This window comes from Temnothorax americanus, unplaced genomic scaffold, assembly GCF_048541705.1.
Source record: "Temnothorax americanus isolate GAGA-0224 unplaced genomic scaffold, ASM4854170v1 Scaffold24, whole genome shotgun sequence".
Lineage (NCBI taxonomy): Eukaryota > Metazoa > Arthropoda > Insecta > Hymenoptera > Formicidae > Temnothorax > Temnothorax americanus.
The window spans coordinates 2,139,640-2,156,858 of record NW_027509381.1 but is presented as its reverse complement, the minus strand read 5'-3'; the positions used below and the strand labels follow the sequence as shown (position 1 = coordinate 2,156,858).

Genomic DNA, 17,219 nt, shown 5'->3' with positions numbered 1-17,219 from the left:
GTTCGAAATAGTCAATACAACAATAAATTGATACCCCTAAGTGTACCTAAGCATGTCAAATCGATCTATTTTACTGTCAATAAATGCTCAAAAGAAATGTTTGAGTAATATAAAAAAATAAAATATTAGAATCTATATATATACATCATCTCTGTGAAATCGCTTAAAAATTTTCACCACCCAGGTGGGATTTCAATTATTAATACAAAGCGATGAAATCACATTGCACGAACTATTTTTCAAAAGTAGTAAGTTTATTATTTAACACCGTAACTGCAGTTTTTGCAAAAGTCATACAAAATAAACATTGACCAAATATCTATTAAAATTATCATATATTAAGTAGAAATTCCGAATATGTGCAAGCCACATTTTATCTTGCGCGTCAATTTTTTATCCATAGCCCTGATTTTTTTGTTATGTCCTTAATCGGGAAAGGAGACTTGTGAAATGGAATTTAACAGCTTTTTTAAATACGGCGCTTTTTATAACATTTCTTTGATTCGAATAATTTTTATGGCAAGAACAGCGAAAATAATAACGCACGGAAAGTTTCAAAATAATGACGTCCTTATAACACTTTAGTAACATTTCGTCTATATAATATGCAACAAAATGAATTTTATTAGAATCCACGTAGAATTACGTGTTAATTTCCGTGAAAATTAAAAATCTTTATTATGAAGTTAACTTCGCGAGTAAGCAGAATTCCTTTAATAACCTTGTGTCACTGTAAATTACTTGCAATCGACCACCGTTAAATTCTATTGTGCTGAGAAATTTCGTCAAAATGCTTTTTTGAAAAATACTGAAACTAGATTGCGCGCGCGTTTCTGACAATATATTCAATAAAAGTAATTATTTTAATCTCGTTGACATAGTCAGTGTGGTGCAAATACTTCGACATAAATTGTAGATATCCTTAATAGATTTTTACTGACCATGCGTTACGCGAATACTACATATTTTCGTTGAAACAATTAAGGTAATATTCCTTATTGGCAGGCATATTCAATGTTCTCGCGGTATTTACCGATGCAAATCAGAAGATGGCCGATTTGACTAGACTACGATCTTAAAATGGTAATCCTCTCAACGATATCCTATAGAAGCGCTCGGTCAGGTCACTCTATGCGTCAGCTCCATTGTATACATATATATTACAGTTTATAAATTCTAATTTAAACTAGGATTTCGTACTATGTCCCACTGTATCTCAATCCTTGGCCACTTTGTTTGCAGGACCGTCAGCATGGGATTGCTATCCATGATACATTTTACAGTGCACTCGAGCAATACCGCTTGTCCCTTGTGATATTTCACTCTGTTTTCTGGATTGCTACGCTGTAGACCATTGTAGTGATACAAGACGAACATGTCTGGGCACATACATGGTTCCTCGGGAAAGAATTCATCCATGAACGACGCGAGAAGTATTATCCCCAAATTTTCACCATCCAGTTTCTTCCTCATGATATCGACACTGTAAGAATATTTTGTTATAAAACTTACTGCAGCCATCAAAATTAGAATCAAATTCAATATAAATAACTTTACACATATGCCTATTAACGCAATATTGTATATAACGTGTGAACTAAGAAAGCGAGCACGTACTATTCCGCATCAGCTACCAGTCCTAATTCCGCCAATACGTCCTGCAGCAAATTTGCCGCGATAAAGTTATTCCCTTCCGGGTCGAAGCGTTTGAAAATTCTTCGCGCTTGTTCCGACGGCGTCTCTGGACTCACTAATCGTTTCTCCGTAGAGAACAGTACAGTTAAATGCGTGTCCGATCCTAGCACCCAGATCGGGTGCGACGGTGATTTCAAGAATGTTCCCACTTCGCAGTAACGTAAATGCTCTAGCAGAGTGAGGAATCCCACCGTATTCTGTTTATCAATACCGCGTAATTCTGCAAGATACGTAACGTAACGTATTAATGCCAGAAAGACCAATCTAGTATCGCGCTACATTAAAACATACATAGAATCGAGACGATAAAGTCATTAAATTTAAAGAAAAAGAAAAGCCAATCTCACTTAATCCACTAATATCTTGATCATGATCCCAGACGTGACTAACTGCCCGGCCGGTAAGCATTAAATTTATTAAACTTTGGCTTCCGTATCCATAGGTGGAATCGATCATGGGTTCTGTGGGGTCCGACATTTCGAAGCATATTTCCGAAACTCCTTTCGTACACATCACTGTATAAAGTAGCAGCAGTATACCATACTGATCTTTTAACATTCCAATTCGTTCCGTGAAGAAATCCTCTACGTCGTCGATGCTACTCGTGGTAAATATCCTGAAAATGACGATCGATAAAATATCAAAAACGTTGAACAACGAAATAATTCTTCTGTTGGGACGTTATATTCGAACGTAAAACGCACCTTAATTGAGAATGAAAAACCTCCGATTCTAACGACGCTTGTTTCGCGGCTTGCGTTTCCTCAATTTGATTACCCTCGCTAATATCTCGGGCTGGATTCGCCGTCGACTCGGTCGACTTCGAGTCAGTGTCGTCCTTGCCGGACACAAAGCCATTGGAATCACCGGCGTGCACCACTGAATACTTGGGATCCTGAATATCGGCGGCTTGAGTTATAATTTCAGTCATGGCTTTCACAAGCAGCCGATCACATTTTTCGGCCTTGATAGCCTTCCAAGTTACGACGTCGCTCTCCAGCAGTAACTGCTTCAAAATAAATGCTTGAACCGCGGCTATCACGGCGCAAGGTCCGCCCTCTCTCTGTACAAGCGCGGTAGGTTCATCTATGCTGAAGTAGAAGCCTATAATGGAGATAACCGTTATAGCCACATTTATAGGAAATACGGCATTATATTTACGACGTTTCTCTCGCTAACTTATATTACGTTTCGACTCTCTATATCATGTTCTGTATTTATTATATAAGAGGTACATGAGTAAAACAAACGTTGAAACTTTACTCCGGGTCAAAAATTGTCAAGTTTATCAATTTCACAGTGCTGTCGAGCAACAGTTTTTTGCGCGGAATGACGTTCAGAGAGGCGTGATAAACGATTTTTTGGTGCCATCTTTCGCGGAAATGATTGCAAATTGCAAATTGTCTCTAGCGATCGGCCATTAAACCGGTGTGACACGACGTGGATTGTAAATTTGTATGCCTACGATGTGCGGCCGCATCTACGAGATGCAAAACGCTGGTCCAGTACCTTGCGCCCATCGCTTGAAAACGTCCTCCTTGACGGTCGAGCCCCAGAGGAGCGTTTTAATATTTTTCAGGAGCTCGTCGTCGCCTGCGATGGCATTATCGGCCATTATCTTCCACCGGGTTGCGCGCGATAATACGGGAGGTTAAAACGCGCCGTGTACACGAGTCTTATCTGGAGTTGATCATAATAATATACTTGCGGCGCTATTAGCTTCACGTTAGATCCCGCGGAATTGTCGGTCGCATATAGACACCACCCCGATAACCTATTTTGTACGACAGAAAACTGCCAAGTACGCCGCCATTTTGAGCTTGAGCCGTTTTCTCTTCTCACGTGAAGTGCGTTCAAAGATGGTTCCCACTCCGCGTGCGTCGACGCGACACTCGACACTCGACACGCGCTCCGGCGCGGGACAAATCGATATATCGAATTTCGAGAGCGGACACGTTTTGATTATTTTCACAAGCGCGACTTCGATCGAACAACGATTAATTTAACCGGCGATTTTGAATCAAGCTTGATTGCTTACATCGAGAACTCGAAGCTACAATTTGTTGTTCCTAATCTGAGTTTCCTATTCTAAGTTCTTTTAAGTTAACATAACTATTTATTTACGTTAATAAGATATTGTAGTATTTGACGAGTTAATTAACCGTCGATTAATAGGCAGAATTGTTTCTAAAAATATAGAATTTATTGTCCTATTATTGTCTAATCTTTTTTCCTATGTCGAACAATAAAAAATTAATAATTCTATCTGTTAACAAAATTATACTATCGATTGAATTAATTCAACTAGTAGAATCGCTTAAAGTAAAATTTCTAGCTGGATAATTCGACGGTCTCTCAATCTTTTTTTTATATCTTAAAAAACAAAATTATTAATTTTATCCATGTTAATAAAGTGGTATTTTATTTGATCGGGATTTTATCTCGGTCACATACTTTAGCGGCTTTAATTATTTTATTTGTAAAATTATCGCTCGTAAATTTTGATCGATGAGTTTCTTTCAGAAGATGATTATGACCAATTAATCTTTTTTGTGTGTTCTGTCTTCAAGAATATAAATGTCTTGCTAAATTTGAACTGATTTGACAACATTATTATAAATTACCGTTTTAACTTACATAACTGCTTTTATATAATTTACGCACTGCTAATATCCATTGGTTCTTATATACTGCCCCTGTTATTTCGTCTTTGATGCAATATGTACGTTTTTTTTTGCCCCGCGCGAATTACGCTTAAGTGGTATCGTATCTCTTAACGCGACATGTGCAAATTCTTATCTCGATACAATAAATAACACGCTTTACGCTTATTTATACATATACATTATTCGTTATTGCTCGTAATCGAGCATTCCGAGTGAAAGTAAAAGCTCATAAATCCACGACTGTTGGCAGAAGGCATTTCGTGATGGCTCGACACGGCGCGTGTATTCTCGCGGTACCGAGAGAAATACGAAAAATATTTTGCGAAAAAAATAAAGCTTACATTTTAAGACAAATTAAAAAACTAAAAAAATGTTAAAAAGAATATTGAATGATACATTACAGAACATTTTTGAAAATATATTTTTGAAAATTTCGAGTGTAAAATTGAAGCTATAAAACTATTGTTCAAACCATTTTTTCATCGTATCTTTTACCGTTTTGCCTATAGAAATTTTTTTTCTATTTTCTTCAAGATGTTTTATCTGACAAAATTCTGAGCATAAAATAGCTTTGAAACTATAAAATCATTGTTTAAAGTATTTAAAGTATTCTTCTTCGTACTTCTCTCTCTCTCTCTCTCTCTTGCCGTTTTAACGCGGTACACGCTTAGAAAAATGCTTGTTTTCATTTTCTTCAAGACGTTTAAGAGCGCTATGAAAAACTACAAGTCTCTTGTTTTGATCTATGCTACTAAGGGTCATGAAAAAATTTGGAAGCACTCGCGCGTAAGAGAACAAAACGTCTCGAAGTGACGAATCACTTAGCAGTCGCGCCCGATACGTGCGCCAGGAAACGTTTGTATTGTTTTTTTTGGGGGGGGGCGGGAAAAACATGTACACGAGACACACAAAGGTGGGTGATCTTCGGCGTCGTTCTCTTTTAAAACGCGAGAAAATATTAATTTCGCGGTTTAAAACATTTAAGTAATTCCGTTCTCGGATATACTTTTCCCACCTGTCGCGACAGACCGCCGGTTGGCGAATCGTGAAAGTCTTGATTCCGATATATATCAAAACGTCTCACAATGAGAACCGTCTCGCGGAATAGAGAGACGAGCGAGTTACACGTGTGGGATGTAACGGCGCGTATATACCGTCGCTGTTATATTTTCTCCTCGAGCACGCACTTCTACGCTAATCACGTAGCGTAATTAGATTCCGCCGGACCGCGGGGGCCTAACGAGTCATAATTGCTGGTGCAGCGCTCGCGGCTCGCGAGTAATATCGTACATATACTTTGTTACAGTTCCGAGGTTCTTACGACGCTTACGAGCGGAATGGAGCGAGGATATCTAGACGCGGAAGTAAGCCGCCGCGTTGGCTCTCTGCACTTGGCGAATTCGCTCGCGTACTCGCGGCCTCGCGGCGCGTATGTCGCGTAATCGCGCGCATTCGCAATCATAATGGACTAGGATGGCTATCCGTCTGTCCATCTACAGCGTGAATAGAATCCCTCATCTTCGATTAGTTTCCAACTGAGCGCCAGAAAGCTTCGATTCCGCGCTTATGCAAGGCGAGATAAACCGCGAAGCGCGTATCTCCTTGAAATTTAAACCAATATACCTTGAGTTGAAAACATTTTGTTATTTTTAACTGTTATATGTGCGTGTCAAAATTTTTTATTTTAACGCAAAACAGTGTTATTTTCACTCCTGTGTTTCAAAACGAAGTTAGAAGTTTGAAGGCCAATAAACGAGCAATCGCGAGAGATGTTAAATTTAAAAACAAAAATAGTTCAATATCTCTTAAATATACATGGGGACCTTTCGATCTACCCCCGAAGAGTCTCCCTCAATCGTTCAAGAGAATAAATTATTAAATTTAATAATTAAAACAAAGAACACACAATACGGAGAATAAAAAAAAATAAGAAACGCGGAGATAAGTCAATTAAACGTCGATGCCATGGTAAAACACATCCTCTCGTTATTGGCCTTTGAACTTCTAACTTTATATCTCAACTCCATTGGTTTAGTTAAATTAACGTTAACGACATATCGCGCGAGTATAGGAAAATTACTCAAATTGAGTTACAATTTAGCAATGTAATTTGACTATATGAATTTAATAGCGTAATGCCGAAATATAAAAATCGGAGACGCATATATAATCTTCCGGCGACCTTCCGTGCGACTTTCGGCCTCGGGGGAGGACAACCCATTCATATAATTTTGCCGGTAGTCGCACAAAGTAATCTGGAGAAAGGTATCTTTCGTTATATAAGGCGGTCCTCATTATTGTCGAGTCGCGTCGTTCTGCAACCGAAGTTCAAATGAATGAATGTGCGAGCGTCGCGGGCGTTTAAACTCTTCGACGCCGCCGCCACGCTCCGAAACGCTTCGGAGGCGGACTCGTTAAAAAATTAATGCCCTCCGCCCGAGGATGGCCGCGTCCACGTCCGGTCACGGTTTCGAACGTGACTTTTACCGCGCGATCGCGTTAAATTTGTAATTCGGAACAAAGTCGCGCACGGTCCATCACAGATCGGTGAACCGCGTCGGTTCCGGCTCTCTGGCTTTCGCTTTCGTGGTGTCGAAAGAACGGAACGGAACACGGAGCCTATATATAGTCTATCTACCCGCTTGCGCGTATACACGCACGTGTATATACACACGCACGTGTTCGGCAACATTCATCATACGTATACGTCGATGTTTCAGGTATCATAAGTAATTCGCGAGTATACTCGGAAATATCGCGGGCCGGCGTAAAAGTGAAATGTACCGGTGGTACATTAAGACCGACAATAAAAGCGGCCTTACGCAAACCACCTGTATTAAAAAAAAAAAAGGATTATATCGTTTCCTTAAATCGCGCAACTACTGCTCCTGCACTGCGTCGTCGTGCGATGCTACATCCTATACGATATTGGATCGACGCCGAGGAAAACCGCGACCGGTGCCAAGGATCATTCCCAAACTGCAGTATAAGACGTCGGTCGCCCGTTGACGAACCTACGCCGAGTGCCAAAAGGAAATCTTACGGACTCGACTGGAAAGTCAGTCGCCGCTGGCCGCGAAAGAGAGCGACGACGACGGCGGACCGAAAGGTGAGAGGAAGATTTTTCGCCGTGCGGTGAGGCGCGCGATATCGCGCCAAAGTGAAAATATTATTTCACAAGAATCTTGATCTCTCTCTTATACGCAGATCGTGAGATAAACACCACCGCCGGCGACGTCTTGCATCGCGATATCAAGGCTGCGTTCGGGGAGACGCTATAGTAGCGCTGACAACGTCATTTTGTCTCTGTTACTTACTGAAAGTTGAACAAAGGACAGAGCACGCTCATAGCGCTAAAAGCGCGCTCCCCGAACCCATGCAGCCCAAATGGCCCGAATGGGGCAGCGGCAGCGGGGCGGCAACTGGAAGCTCAGGTCTCCGGTATAACCGGCAAAAAAGGCCGACCGTTCAAGGATCGAGGTTTCCTCCACGTCCTCCGCGTCCTTGGCAGCCTGTCGGTTGTGCTGTTCGGTCCCGGCGAGTACCGCGACAATCTCGACACGCTTCTCCGAGCGAGGAAGGACCGGTTCCGTTTATAAATGCGACTGCTTAAAACCCGTACCGTGTCACACTACGTATCGCGGACACGGATCGGATTGGGATTACGGATCGCGGATCGATTGTCAGCCAATCACAGATGAGCTGCTCGTCCATGATTGGCTATAGATTACGATCCGCGACCCGCAATCTCAATCCGATCCGCGTCCGCGATACGTAGTGTGACACGGGCTTTAATTAAGTCTCCGTTGAGATTGTGGGGATGTATCAGGTCCATCAACGAATCGATGATGACATTTATCGTGCCCGGTCTCAACGACTGGGCGAATCGGTTGGAACCGGAAATACGCCGCATCCAAAAGCAGAGATCCGCCGAAACCGTAACATCTGCCGAATCCACCGATCGCCACGTCGCCCGATGATTATTATGAAACTGTAGAAAACCACGGCAAGATACGCAATGTTAGTAATGACGGAGCTGATAATGACGGTCTCTATTGATTCTTGAAATTCACGACGAAAAATTAAACGACACAGCAAAGATACAATATAACGAAGTAAAGATTGATTCTGCATGGATACTCGAAGGTAGTAAATTGGTCGCGTAATAAGACCCTTGCGACTTAATTAATGTCCCGATAAGTATAGGTACGCAGTAAGAAATTAGTTTAATGCTCGACTGACCATTGTGCCATGTTCGTGGACACGCTAATGATTTCTTCGTACTTTAATTTCGCAGAACCAAAGATTGAGATAATAAAATATATATTATATTATTAAAAAAAAAAAAAAAAATATAAATAGTATTTTAAAAGAAATTGCATTTAGTCAAACATGTGAGAGGACCAGCATCGCGGAAAAGCGTCAACAATAAAATCTATTACGAAATACAAATGTTTTATTATTCAAGAAATTCGAATCTTATTTATTCTTCCCAACATCTTTCTAAAGTTCTTTCCAGCTTTCATTTTATATTAGAATTGAGACAAAACACTTGAAATACCTTGAATATCCGCATGATACTTCGCAAATATAAATATTAAAAAAATGTAACCACTTAAAGCGCTTTAGGCGTTTTTGCTCAATCTTATTTAAATTAAATAAGTATATTTTTTATAAATGAGACAATGTATCGTTATCGAGCTTCTTATGACGCCACTTAGCGGCTTAATCGCGGCGTTTGAATTTTCTGCTTTCGCAAGTTTCAACGATGTTACGCGCGTATGGTGAAATTCGTGCGGTGAAATTTGTCCGTTAAAATCGGGCACGATGAAAGAGCATCGCCGAATACGCAGGTGACCCGTTTTACGATCAGATAATTCGCGATAATAAGTACTCGCGATACCCGCTCGAGATCAGCGAGCGGGTGAACAAAATCCCCCTGACTTGGCTCGCGCGCCAACGTCTCTCGGCATCTTCCAACTTGGCTGGATCAGCTTCGCGCGTCTTGAAAATTAACGGTGTTATCGCGTATCGCGGATCATAGGTGTGCGATTCGTATATAGGAACGCGCGCGCAAAGGTTACACACACATCGGCGGCGGCGTAACGTAAGAGGGAGATTAATTACATTCGCAAGAGAGATCGCGAGGAGATTAGACTCGAGGGAAGATACCCGGGGATACCTTCGCCTTCGCGCGCGGCGCTCTCGTTTGTGTGTTCCGGTTTAACGGTCCGGTATTCGCTCGCCCGGCGTGAATCGCGCGTCGTTTTTAGCGCGAGCGCTGTGCCTCTGATGCTTGCAACACAGCCGGCGTGTACTCGCCGTAATTAGTTTGACTTTCACCCATCGCGGTCGCCGTCCACGTCGGGTGCCGTCCGCCACCGCCGCCGACGACGCTGTCCAAACGGATGGTCTCGTACTCGTGGGTCCAAGGGCTATCGAGACCCAATAATCGTCTTCATCGGTGTGATTTTTCACGCCGATGCACGACGAGAGTAGATTTTGAAACCCACACGCGAACACGGCATATCGGCCAAGGGCACGCAAATGTCGCAAATTCTTCAGGATCGCTCCTCGAAATCTCTATTTTTTTTATCTTATATATGTTTTCATCGTTATTGTCTTGTATCTCTCTCATCGTTATTATCATATACGTTATATACGGGTCACAGGCCACGCGCGCCGGGAAAGCTTTGAATTCGCAATCGATATACCGTATATTAAATGTCGGCGACTTATTAATAGATAAACTCCTCTTTCGATGGCCCCGCGTCAGCCTTGAGAGCCGTCGAAAGTCTCGGGATTCTCCGCAATATCGGGCAGGTTTCGAAAGATTAGGAGAGTCCGCGATTATGCGAAATATTTGGAATCTATTGGAGTCGATTTGGGGATCTAAGGGTGGGCGAGAAAGCGCCGGTATAATGCCGACATTCGGCGATTTCGACATTACACGGGACACTCGGTGAGGATTACACGAACGTCAGAGAGGCGAGATTCTTTTACCATTTTCATATTCCACGCCGCCGCGCCGTGACGATCCTTTTGAAATTGTGCCACGCGTGTGTGTGTGTGTGTGTGTGTGTGTGGATACAGATCGTCCGTCGTCGGGGGCATCCAAGCGTGCGCGTTTGACATTAAATCTCCTGGTCCCTCATCGCGATTATATCGGATTGTGACGAAAGAAAAATCACGTAACTTCTTTTCCCTCATCGAACTAAATTAATTTGTCATCTACGAAAGGTGGCTACTTTGCGAACTATATCGCCGGAAATAAACGGCCGCACATGTGAGGAACGTAATTTATTTCGTTGTATAAGATACAGATGCAGGAGAAAGATTCGTCGTGGTCCAACCATGGATCGGCGAGGAACAAGGAGCCTTATAGGTGAACGGGCTAAAAATGTATATAGGCTTTATCACACCCAATTCTATTATATCTCCGAACCGTGAAGACGGGTGAGAGTATTCGAGACTTGGATTTTGGGCTTTAACCCTAAGCTGTTAAATTCGCAGTCTGTCAAATTATATACTCAATTTGAGTTATTTTTAATTATTCCTGGTAGATCGCCACTGCTCATCCTACTCAATATGTCATTAATTTAATTAGAAATTAGAACAATGTTAATTTAACTAAACCAACGAAGTTAAAATAATACTGTTTTGTGTTAAAATAATAAATTCTGATACACACGTGGTAATTAAAAGTAACAAAATGTATAATTTTTAGCTCAAGGTATTGGTCTAAATTTTATTCTTTAATAACAGTGTACGAAGAGGAGAGTTCGGACAAAATTGTTTGAAATTAAGAACCCGACTATCCGTCTCTCGACGATCTCTCCTACTTCTCGACGCCGCGTTGGTCGCGTAAACTTTCGTATGCGAAAATCCATACGATTTATTAATTATAATCACCATCGTATTTACAGTTACAGTCTGTTACACAAGATCATCGTCTTGAAATTAAAGTTCTTCGTACCGTTTGAAAGATCGTTAGGTTGCATTTTCGTGCTATTATCTGAGACAAAGATAATGTAATAACATAATATAATACAATAATCTAAAATACCTCTCGTACACGGGTTGGAAAGTAAAAAATCTTATTACGACTTAACGTATTACACACACACACACACACACACAAACCATTTCAGTCGGCCAACCCAACAGAAAAAATGTTTGGTCTTTCATCGGGATGAAGTAAACATGCGCCCATCTTGAAACAGCCACGCTTCCAAAAGCGATATAGCGATCATTATGCGTATCAAGCGTTGAAAATTTAGTGGAAAGTATAGTGGAGAAACGTTGCCGAGCAGTTGGATTGAATATTATATTGGGTAATAGCACACACGAGAGTATTAGGTAATGGCCTGAGTGTGTGTCTAATAATGATCTTTCAAACGACGACACAAGAAATTTTGTAAGGCAGCTACGCGAGAGCAATCGCCCACACGCTTTCCTGTGACAAATCTCTCTCTCTCTCTCTTTCTCATATTTACATATATATTTAATATCAATCATTTACAAAAAAATACATGCGTATACGATACATATTTTGTGTTTCTACGTTCGTTGCTGCTCTCGCGCGCTTCGTTTAGACGCGATTAATTGATTTTTCAAGAGGAGTACACACACACACACACACACACACACACACACACACACACACACACACACACACACACATCGAGGAGTACATATTTAATATTGAAAGATGAAATTTAAATCAATACCTTGGGTTAAATTATATTTTGTTACTTTTAACTATCATGTAACGTCGGTCGAAATTTATTATTTTAACTTCATTGGTTTAGCTAAATTAACATTGTTTTAATTAAATTAACGACATATGAGCAGAAGCAGTGAACTATATAGAAAAAAAAAAAGTGTTAAATCAAAACTTGCATACTCGTTGGTGCGTATATACGCAACGACGTATAACTTTCTTATAAGAATTTCAACTTTTTATTTTAATTTCTATTTCTTGAACTATAAAACTTCGTTTAACTATACAAATAAATGACTTCATTAAAGCAAGTTTTTTCCTTTAACGCAATATAAATGTTGATTTGACACCTCTTTTTTTCTGTGTAACAACGGTTAAAAATGACTAAAATTAAATCTATAATTTGACACTACAAATTGAACAGCGTGGACAGTGCGCGATCGCCCGGGATATTTATGGCGGACCCGATCGGGCCTGCATCGGGGAGACTGAGATATCGCTCCCGACGGAGGGGAACAATCTCAAGTCGCCGTTTGCCGAGCAAGGTGCCCTTCTACGTGTGGTAATAAGCGATGCAGGCGTTAAGGAGAGCGCGCGCCGCGACATATTGCGTTACATGTAATATTACACATCGGGCACGTTCACTCGAGCGATTTTGCGATTTTGTATATGCGCGCCCAATGTCCTCGCAGACTCCTCTTCTTCCATGCTCCGTCGCGTCGTGCCCGCTGGAGTCCGCTCCGGGTATAACGCGATCGCGACGATAACGCGCGGAGAGGAAAATGAATCGAATCATACCCCGAGGCGTGAACCCTCTCCTCTCTCCGCTTTTTCCTTCTCGCACGAAATCGGATCGCGTCTCGCGGTACTTTTCTACCACGATACACCTCTGTCTCCTCTCGCGAAAACAATAGCACAATCAAGGAAGAACACGCCGGATAAAGAAAAAATATTCTATAATCACAGAAAGAAAGAATATTCTTGATTGGAAAATATCTTTGGTTTCAACGCGTAAATCTTAAAATAAGATAAGATTATGTTGCGTTAAACAAAGAAAACTTGCTTGACTGAAGTTATTTTACACGGTTCGGTCGAGAAAAAAAGTTGAGATTCTTCAAGAAGATTATAAATTATTTTACGTACACATAAGTTTTTTGATTTGACACTTCTTTTCTTTTCCGCGTATAAGTTCCAAAACACTTTCGTCTTCATATATATATTGGATGTAGGAAAGTATATCCTCGACGCCTGTCTCGAAACCCCGCATCTCGAATTCAAATCTCCTCTCCGAAGGCTGTATTTCGAAGTATCGTCATTAACATTAACGATTATAAGACGCTACGTGACAGTAAGCAACGTGACTGAAACAATCGTTTAGTGTTTCACGACGACGACCGATAAAATGTTAATATTAGAAATTGCATTCTTTTCATACACACGGCTGAAGAGAAACTTGAGGCCGATGCCGTCGAAATGGTTTTTATGGTTTTATGGTGTGCCTCCTGGTGAAAATACCGCGTGTTTCATTTATTCCATTGCAATAAGCGCATCTACGGCACAAGCGCGTGTATACCTATATCTAAGTCCGCCCGTTTCCGAGATTATAACGTCTCTTTCGGGGGATCACGCGGGGGACCGCACTGACCTACATAGGCGCACGTTACAACGATCCGGGCCTCCGATCGGTAATTCGTGTCCCTCCTCGTCGTTCGCTCACGGACGTCCAATAAATAACTCGCGGGTCGAGCACCCGCGTGGATGAAATCAGAGTGAAATGCTCCGCGCGTGCTGCGCGCAGCGCATACTTATCAAAGTTTTTCAAGAGGACGTTACGAATGCCGGTCATATATCCTGGCAGCCGCATACGGTCGCGTAACGCACCAGCGACGGACGACCTATCCGCATCAGAAACAGATTCGTTTTCGCTGTTCTCCAGTTCTTGCCCCCCCCCTCTCTCTCTCTCTCTCTCTCTCTCTCTCTCTCTTGGCGTCTTAAACGAGCAACAGATAATCGCACGGCAACAAAGTATTCGCGGAAGAAAGTAACATTGGGTAACGAGCGATCGCGTCCGGCGTCCGGCTGACGACGATGACGGTCCCCGCGATAATGTAGCCGTTAGATCGGTTTACGCACGGTATAGCGGATTCTTTTTTTTTTTTTTTTTTACACGCTATCACGTTTCGCTCTTACCGCGAGTCCTCGTAGAAAATAATGAATAATTCATTGGTACCATCGATCGAGTGGATAGTTATGTCAAGAGCGGTTTCGCGACATTCCTGAGATTACGATAGCGCGATGAATAACTCACCTTTTACAGATTTAAGCGCCTCCGGACCGGAGTTTAATCGGATATTTAAATCAATGGATGTCGAGTCCGGTGTAGTAAAGTGTAGTGTTTTATTAACAAGACGGCTGCTGCCATGCCGTCCAGAAATATCTTCTCGCACATTTTACGTAATGCCGACCGTGCGGTAACCGCTGCGGCGGCAGCGAAGAAAGCGAAAATTACTCTCCGGTACCCGTGGATGATACAGTTTTTAATCATTCCCATCAAGCGCTCGCGTTTCAATCCGTTTTCTCCGTTATGTTCTTCACTCGCCAAATACCTTCCAATCTCTCGACTAATCGTCGTCTCTCGCGAACTATTCGCTGTCTACATAAATAATTAACAAAAGTCAAGAAACAGAAAAATATTGTTCATAAATGTATATATTTTATTTATTCGTGTATATTACTGATCATACTAAGCATTACAAATATATATACTTCTTGTAGTTTACCGAGACGTATCTCTTGTGCGTTTCGTCCAAGCTAATAAATAAAAATATCTAATATCTAATTAAACATATGTAATTGCAATATTGAAAATAAAATAAAATCTGAAAATAAGATAAAATATTAAAAATAAAGTCAAAATATTGAGTAAAATAATTTAACAAAAATGCACTTTGGTTTAAATAATTCAACCCGAGCAGCTATACACGTTTTTCTTAACTTTCGTTTGCGGGCGGAATCTGCGCGCAATTGCCGCCGATTGGAATTATCGTGGATATACGCGAGAGAATAAATGCTTGTTCGTTTCGGCGGTATATACGGAAGGAAAAATCTCGGCCGGGCAGCGTCAGCTATATTAGATCGTCGCGTAAATTGTTCCGCGCGACGATGAATCTTCATTTTCTGGAGTAAGTACTTTCATTTTCTAGCTGTGTGTCGCGCACCTTTCGTCCCCGCGAATCGAACCGCGGCGAACGATGACGACGAAAGAAGAAACCCCCTTGAGGAGGCCCGCGTAACGACGGCGACGACCACGAATACCGGGCCGCCTTCCTGTGCCTTCCTTTTCCGTGGGTATCCCTCTCGGTTGGCCTCTATAAAAGTTCGGAAGAGCCTCGACCGCACGCCACACGCGTGAAAGCTCGCAAGTGAAACGCTCGACATTCCTCTTTTTCTACGTGCCTCACATTTCGGGAGTACTACCTTTGAGCCTCCGGCGCGCGCGCACACACGTGGGAGAAAATGCGGACCACCGCGGTAAGTAAGCGAAGCGCGACCGCGATGAACGTAAAAACGTTCTTAATTATCGAGCCCGATCATTCGGTCTCCTGTCCGAAGGCTCGCGGTCTTTAAAAATAATCGGTGCATAATTTTTTTTTTCTTTCCATCATCGCTTACTTCGCGTCTCGCGCGTTGCAAGTTTGGAGATGAATGCGAGGTGACCGCTTCGTCGCGAACGCGTTCTTAATTATTCGAGTTCGATTATTGTTTCTTGTATACACTGTTAAATTCCGTAGTGTCAAATTATACTCAATTCGAGTTATTTTTAATTATTTCTATAGGTCACCACCGCCGCTGCTGTTCAATAGTTATTAATTTAACTAAAACAATGTTAATTCAACTAAGTCAATGGAGTTAAAATAATACTGTTTTGTGTTAAAATAATAAATTTCGACAAAAACATGGTAGTTAAAAATAGCAAAATGTTATTTAACTTAAAGTATTGGTTTAAATTTTATTTTTTAATATTTGACAGTGTACCCAAAGGCGCAATTATTTCTTCGAAGATAATTGTGTGTATTTTTTTCCATCGTCGGCGTTACTTCATGTCTCTCGCGCTTCAAAGATGAGCGCGAGGTGACCGCTTCGTCGCAAACGAACGTTCAAATTGTATACTCAATTTGAGTTAATTTCAATTATTCCTATACAGGTCGCTATTGCTTCTACTCAATATGTCGTTAATTTGACTAAACGGAGTTAAAATAATACTGTTTTGTGTTAAAATAATGAATTTCGACACACATGGTAGTTAAAAATAACAAAATGTCAAGGCATTTAAATTTCATCCTTTAATATTTAACAGTGCTATACTCAAAGGCGCAATTATATCTTCAAAGATAATCGTGCGTATTTTTTCTTCTCACCGACGTATCTCACACTTCAGGATTCGAGACAAACGCGAGGTGACCACATCGTCGGTATACGCAAGACTGTCTCAATTAAATCATTATTCTCGAGCGAATCCGTTTACGACGCGATGCGAGAGACGTTGAAAATATCCAAGTGTCACGTTTGCCGTTTTGCAAACATTTATACGCGAACGATCGCGCGTCACATGCGTGTCGGGAAATCGTTTTACTTCGATGACTAATATATTTACGACGACGAGCGTAATTTTCCTGTGTGAATCGCTCGCTCCTCGAGCCGCGCGATTATCCGATAGGTGCGCAAACGAACGTCTCTTCTGCAACGTTCAAGACCGGTTACCAAATTTAAACGTCGATTGCAGCATTCCTCTTGACCAAGTGAAACGCGTAAGTCAATTGATCGAGTAGCCAGGTGCATTTAATATATAGGAGTAACTTTCGGTTCGAATTCTTACGAAATCGTCGTGCAATCATCGCTGGATACACATCCAGTCGCTCGTCTCTTTTTTGTCTCTTTTCTTTTTGCGTTTTCACCGCGTCGACAAGGCATACGCGAGATTAATGATTCGTATATACGCGCGAGAGAATTTGTCGAAAGGCATCGGGGATTTATTTGAGATGTCCCTCGAACAAGAGACGTTGCCCCGTCTCGTTCGAGGAGAAGCCCGTGTGCGTTTACGTCAGCGGTTTCAGCGGTCGCGCATCGGCTCCTGT

At 41.7% G+C, this 17,219-nt stretch overlaps 2 protein-coding genes and 1 long non-coding RNA gene across 5 annotated transcripts in view; 2 read left to right on the top strand and 1 right to left on the bottom strand.

Annotated features, from left to right (window-relative positions):
- Positions 1-233: 233 nt before the first annotated feature.
- LOC143898587 (ubiquitin carboxyl-terminal hydrolase MINDY-3 homolog) lies at positions 234-3,511 on the bottom strand. Of its 2 annotated transcripts, none has more exons than XM_077408166.1 (5): positions 3,161-3,511; positions 2,400-2,799; positions 2,043-2,311; positions 1,618-1,915; positions 234-1,483 (listed from the first exon to the last, which is right to left on the bottom strand). In XM_077408166.1, exons 1-5 carry the CDS (start codon positions 3,213-3,215, stop codon positions 1,177-1,179), a joined length of 1,329 nt encoding a protein of 442 aa, XP_077264292.1. In that variant the 5' UTR covers positions 3,216-3,511; the 3' UTR covers positions 234-1,176. The 2 variants fall into 2 exon arrangements, with proteins under 2 accessions (XP_077264292.1, XP_077264291.1); XM_077408165.1 differs by having other exon boundaries at positions 3,205-3,509.
- Positions 3,512-3,883: 372 nt separating this feature from the next.
- Positions 3,884-8,797, top strand: LOC143898589 (uncharacterized). The gene is made up of 3 exons (XR_013257260.1): positions 3,884-7,470; positions 7,569-8,567; positions 8,659-8,797. It is a non-coding gene; the product is annotated as an uncharacterized LOC143898589 (long non-coding RNA).
- A 6,204-nt stretch (positions 8,798-15,001) lies between these two features.
- The window catches only part of LOC143898762 (uncharacterized), a 6,996-nt gene continuing 4,778 nt past the window's right edge, over positions 15,002-17,219 (top strand). The window contains exon 1 of one of the 2 annotated variants that reach the window (XM_077408450.1): positions 15,002-15,615. In XM_077408450.1, coding sequence (XP_077264576.1) covers positions 15,601-15,615 — 15 coding nt within the window. In that variant the 5' untranslated portion in view covers positions 15,002-15,600. Of the gene's footprint in view, positions 15,616-16,099; positions 16,893-17,219 lie in introns of those variants that run through there. The other variant, XM_077408449.1, reaches the window with a different exon arrangement.